Source organism: Aythya ferina, assembly GCF_964211825.1.
Source record: "Aythya ferina genome assembly, chromosome: 17".
In the NCBI taxonomy this organism is placed as follows: domain Eukaryota; kingdom Metazoa; phylum Chordata; class Aves; order Anseriformes; family Anatidae; genus Aythya; species Aythya ferina.
The window spans coordinates 7,817,439-7,823,205 of NC_140316.1; the positions used below are offsets into that span (position 1 = coordinate 7,817,439).

The following is a 5,767-nucleotide window of genomic DNA, read 5'->3' on the forward strand; positions in this document are numbered from 1 at the left end:
GGCAATTAATTATCGCTTATATTCCTTTCCGAACTTTAGAAAATATATTTCCACTCACTCTAAAAAAAAAAAAAAAAAAAGTCATGAATTTACACAGCCGAAGCAAGTAATGCAAATTCAGTATAAGGGATACTAACTAAGGCAGACACAGTCAGAATACTTTTAACAGAGTACAATGAAACTGGGCAACAAAGGGTCTGATCTTACTCCGACTGAAACAAATGCAGGTCTTTCCACTGGTAACTGCCTCAGTTCCCAAGGGAGTGGTAAAACAAGAATGAACACGCAAATTAAAACTAAAGCAGAAAAGAGTATCAAAGTGTTGATTTTTAGTAGCTGTGCACTAACAACAAAAATGAATCATCTGCCACAGGTATTTTGAAGTCAGATGCAAAGCACGGCAAAACATATACAGATACATACATTAAGAACAACACTGCAAACAGTGAAATGAACTGAAGATCAAGATCTATTTGTGTTCCAGATTATTTATAAATTTGAAAAATCATTACATTCAAAGCATGTGTCACATTCATACCCTATCATTTGTATGCACATACAGTTCAACTTCATCAAGACAACTGCAGGTCCTCTGAAAAGAGTTAATGAAATTTAACCACAATTATTAAAACAAACAAACAAAAACAGGAGCAAGAGGAGTATTCTAAGGAAACCTTCAAATGACACACAAAAGACAGCCAAGGATTTTCTTGACAGCCACTAGTCTCTTAACCCAGTGTTACATTACTAAACCATACCAAAAAAAAAAATCTAAATTTCTGGAATTTCATCTACCTTGCATTGGAAGGAAGAACTTGTCCAAATGTCTTTTTTGTCCACAGATAAAAGAACTTCCTTTCTAGGTATCTGGAATATAAGAAAAGTTTAGCATCCTTGGACTCTACCACCGTTAACTCACGGGCAACAGTAAAACCACAAACTTTTATGGTAGTTTCAGTAATAACACTAAGGGTCTGACTTTACAGAGATCAAATGCATATACGAAATATCTATATCATGAAATTAGTACCTTTAACAAACATAATGAGGTCAGTGACACACTTGCCTAGGAAACCTAGGCTGACAAGTTATTTTCAAGCAGCCCAGTTACACTCAGTGATTCTGAATAGCAGCCTGCCGATTAACTGGGGTGCCTTTTTCCTGATTAGGAGAGGTAATGTTACTATTTCTCTGGTTAACCAGCCCTGTCAGACACATTTCCAGAATAGTGGGCCAATCTAATGTTTACCGCTGAAACAGGGAGATGTTCCTTCTTTCCACCTCCCCCACAGCAGTTCTGCTTCTCCAGATGCCTATTCAGCTCACTCATCTAGGATTGTGATACTATCACTCTTTTTTTTTTTTTTTTTCCTCAAATGGATTTAAGAGTTAATTGCTTCACAGATGGCCCCCATAAGCAGGAAAGCTGACACAGGGATTAAAGCACACAGCCATGAAGAGGGCCTCCCTCTTTCAGCAAGCCTGAGCTGCTACATCAGCTCCATTTGTTCAACAAAGTACTAGGCTTTTGATCTCCAAACAATTACCATCCCATCTGTGTCAAGATTCCTTCAACAAACAAATATAAAGAAACACAAGAGGAGAGCAAGACCAAGTTATTATACCTTGCAGTCCTCTAATAACACACAATGTTAGATGGTCATTGTTTACATTAGAAAATCAAAAATGTAGGAAATCTGAGCTAATACATGTCCTCACATTACCACAAGACATCTTCAAAACTGCCTGACAGACCTGTGAATAAAACCTTTGTCCTAGCATTCGCTTGTACTACTAAACCCATACTTCTTCAGGTGTGACCTCCACCCCTGCTCCGTTCAGTTAAAGGTATGTAATGTACTTATCACCTGATCTGGAATTCTTTTAACCTTCTTCCTCTATTCCAGGTATACCCAGCTTGATGCAGACAGTAATGACCTCTGTCCTCAAACTGTCCAGAATGCTGGGAAGCAACGGATTGCCCAACTGCGTGTATTTCAGGCCTAGGTAGTGGTTGGATTTCATGCACCTCAAAGCATTTTAATCTTAAAGAAAAAGAAGAAATATTTTGTATAAAGCTACATTAACTTAATTATTTCGATATATTAATTTATAAAAATTTCAACAATCGCATATAGAAGTTACACAATGTTAAAATATATTTATTGTCTCTGTCAGGCATTTTTCACTATCTTCATCTGTGGAATGTTAAGGCCACCTCCCCAGGATGAGCAATAAGACAAATCAGTGTAATCAAGATAGAGACAATTCCTTTCTCCTCTGAAATTGAAATGAAAAGGTACTAAAACACATTTGTGCTTTCTCTCCCATGTGTGTATACAATAAAAATTAAGGCCTTTGCAGAAAGTTTTGAATGTGTTTTTCTGCCTTATTCTTGAGCATACGAAGCTTTTCTGTCTACACCAAAAAGAACATCTTGAGGACTTCTCAATGATCGTTTTAACTGGAAATTGACTTATATGCACTGCACTTTTACTAGGAGCTCTTTCGTAGCCTTACTTATATTTGAACTAAAGGTGTTTATTCTTTAAAAAAAAATCCTTCCCATTTTCAGAAATCCATCCTTAAAAAAGCAAAATTAAGCATATTTACCCGTCATAGTTTACTTTCACATGTACTTCTGATCTGAAAAATAACTTATGTTTTTATGAATTCTAAGTATTTTGTCTTCATAAATTCTGAAAACAAGAATAATAAAAAAATCTAACCAGATAAAACTTGCTGGACCAGTTGTATTGAAGCTTCTTTCCCAAAACAAATACTGCCACCACCCTGAAAATTTGCACATTAGAACCACAAACACATTCTTGAATTCCATAACAGGCAACAGAATAGAACAGTCTCAAATCTCACCCTAGTAACTGCCTGAACTGAGCTAGAAAAAACATGGCTACAGTCAGTAAAAAAAAAAAAAAAAAAAAAAAAAAAAAAAATCTTGTTTCCGTGAAGTTATTGGAACAATCTACACTAATAAGTTTCAGGAATTCAATAGAACAACTATTCACAGCATGAAGAATAAATCACTGAAAACAAACAAACAACTCAGTTTCCTACAGTTTACTAGTTAAAACCTCCTAGGAGGAAACAATATTTTTGCCTTGTTCCACCCAGCTGCAAGGAGATAAAACAAAACCAACAAAAGAAAGTGACCTATATTTTGCAAGAGACAGAAGTCCTTCTGCTCCTATAAAATATTGTTTGAATATTTTCTGAAAGAGTAGGCCCCATCTAGGAAGACAAAAGAATTCTCTGCACGTAAAGACGCGCAGTAAAGGCAACTGTATGCACCTTGAAGAAAAGGGTTTAAGGCTTTTGTAAAATTATGTTAAGTAGTTTTCAGCCTAAGGTTTTGTACATGTCTGTTAGGTCCAATTACCTCTAAAACCTTCTAAATTGTTCCAAAGGCAAGTAATCAAGTTTTGATAAAACATGTAGAAGTTTTGTATTAAAGTCTAAGGATCAAGGAAGATTTTTTTTTATACTACAGTGTTATGATAACATAAACCCCCCCAGAGTCATCCTTTTGTTTGTCTTTTGTTGTTGTTGTTGTTGTTGTTGTTTGTTTAATTATTATTTATTTAGAAAAGGAACACGTTCTGGTTAATAACATTCCATGGAGACCATAACTTTCTGCTATCCCATGGAATGCATAGGATGTCATTATTAAAAAAGTAGCCAAGGTCTTTAACAAGACAGCATCCTATTATTACTTACCTGCTTTGGGATTTCTCCATTTTGCTACAGTTCCAAGTCTGCAGTGAATAAATGCACTTGCTGCACTGGAATGTTGTTTATTAGCTTTGGACAGAAAAAAAGTTCTTGTTATTTGTGATGAATCCATCAGATGGATTTATGTCAAATGCACTCTGTGAAGGACAGGAATTCATTTCACCCAACCTGCATACAAATAGCATTGTGAATTTCTAGGTGTTTAATACAAAAAGCATCCATCCACACAGCCTTGCTGACCTGGACGATAGCGTGCTGACACAGTGTTGGTAACAGACAGGCACAATTGTTGCGATACTAAACCAGCAACTGTGCCTAGCTAGAGCTGTGCTGGAAAGGTGGTAGAAAACGGAGATGACTGCAAGTTACGTTCCCCAATTTAGAACTAAATCAATTGTCTAGGGGTAGAAAAATGGTACCTGCCCAAACTGATTTCTTTCTTTGTTTTTAAACTACTGGCCCTTGCCTACTGCCTTCAAAAAGATAAAAATTAAGAAAATGACAAATTCCTGCCATTTCCAGCAAAACCTTCTGTACACACAGCGCCTTACACCTGGCCAAAGGCCTCAGAGAAAGGACTGTGAGACCAACTGAATTTATAACCAGCCATCTACTTGCAAACACGAGATCCGCAATGTAAATTTCTACAAGCAAGGCTGGAGTTGTGACAGGGAAAAAAAAAAAAAAAAAAAAAGCACCTCACTGCAACCGACCTGAGCTCTAATGGACGAACCCCCTTAGAGGCAGCGAGCCAGCCCCTAACGGCTCGCTGTGCTTGTGGAGGCACGCTGGAGAAGCAGGGGACCAGACCAAGCTCCCTCAGTGCCCTGCGGGCCGCGCTCTCCCCTCACCACCGCCCTTTCCCCCTCAGGGCCGGGCTCCCCCCTCACGAGGGCCGCCTCAGAGCCCCGGGCGCGAGCCCGCCGAGTGGCGGCGGGGCGGGGCCTCAGGGCTAAGCCCCGCTCCCCGCCACCGACAGGGGCCGCAGCGCCGCCGCAGCGCCCCCCAGCGGCGGAGGAGCGGTGCCCGCCCCGGACCCGCCGCCGCCGCCGGGCGGGCACCGCGGGCAGCAGCCGGTGCCTGGCACACGCTTCCCCGCCCCAGGCGGCGTGCCGGCCCGCGGGGCAGCGCCCGTGGAGGCAGCGGGGGGAACGTGGAGGCAGCTCGGTGACAGCCCGCCGCTACGAGAGTCCTGGAAGAGCAAAACCGAGGAACGTTTGTTTATTTCACTCCGCTTTGTAGCGCCCATATTCGACCGGAGATCGCAGGGAAGAATAAATAAATAAATAAATAAATAAATAAATAAAATAAATACAGAAATAAATAAATAATCCACCGCAGCCCCGCTTTTATTCACCCGGCTCCGCCGGTCTGCGCCCCTCCTCTCGGCGGCCGGGCTGGCAGCGGGGCTGACAGGGACCCGGGGCGCTGACTGACGGGGACCCGGGGCTGACGGGGACCCGGGGCCGTCTCTGCCTGACCGGCCCCGTCCCCGCTTCCCGCCCTCCCCTCACGCCGCCGCCCCGCAGCCCGGCCGCTGCCCGCCCCCTCCCCTCCCCGGGGCTGCCCTCCATCAGCGCCTGCAGGCCCTCGGCGCTCCCCGCGGGCTCCCTCACGCACCGCAGCGGCCAAGCGGCGGCTGCTCGGCGGGGCTGGCCGCGAGGCACCGCACCGAGCGGCTCGGCGGCGCGGCCCCGTTCCCTTCAGCGTTTTTTTTTCCAGTCAGGCGCCGCGCGGGGGAGCCCCGCCGCCAGCCCGCAGCTCCGCGCCTGCGCGCCGGGCGTTAAATGGGTGCGGGGCGGGCGGCGGAAGGCCCCGGTTACGGCGGCTGAGGGGAGCCAGAGGCGGGCGAGGAGCTGAGAGGGCGCGCGAGGGGCCGGGGCCGCGTGAGGGGAGCGGAGGCGGGCGGGAGGACGGCGCCGGCCCGGGGCGCCTGAGGCGGCGGTGGTGGAAGAGGAGGAAGAAGGAGGAGGAAGGGGGGTGGGGAGCGAGCACGGCGCCGCCGGGCTGCGTGAGG

General features: G+C 44.7%; 1 protein-coding gene across 10 annotated transcripts in view; it reads right to left on the minus strand.

Moving 5' to 3' along the window:
- The window catches only part of SFI1 (SFI1 centrin binding protein), a 34,066-nt gene extending 28,450 nt beyond the window's left edge, over positions 1–5,616 (minus strand). Inside the window, exons 1-4 of one of the 10 annotated variants that reach the window (XM_084538621.1) lie at positions 5,371–5,616; positions 3,736–3,819; positions 1,869–2,045; positions 796–867 (exon numbers count right to left, since the gene is read on the minus strand). In XM_084538621.1, the coding sequence (XP_084394747.1) occupies positions 796–867; positions 1,869–2,045; positions 3,736–3,755 (269 nt within the window). In that variant the 5' untranslated portion in view covers positions 3,756–3,819; positions 5,371–5,616. Of the gene's footprint in view, positions 1–795; positions 868–1,868; positions 2,046–3,735; positions 3,820–3,990; positions 4,407–4,448; positions 4,651–5,107; positions 5,271–5,370 lie in introns of those variants that run through there. The other 9 variants (XM_084538617.1, XM_084538619.1, XM_084538620.1 and 6 more) reach the window with 9 other exon arrangements.
- Between the last annotated feature and the right edge of the window lie 151 nt (positions 5,617–5,767).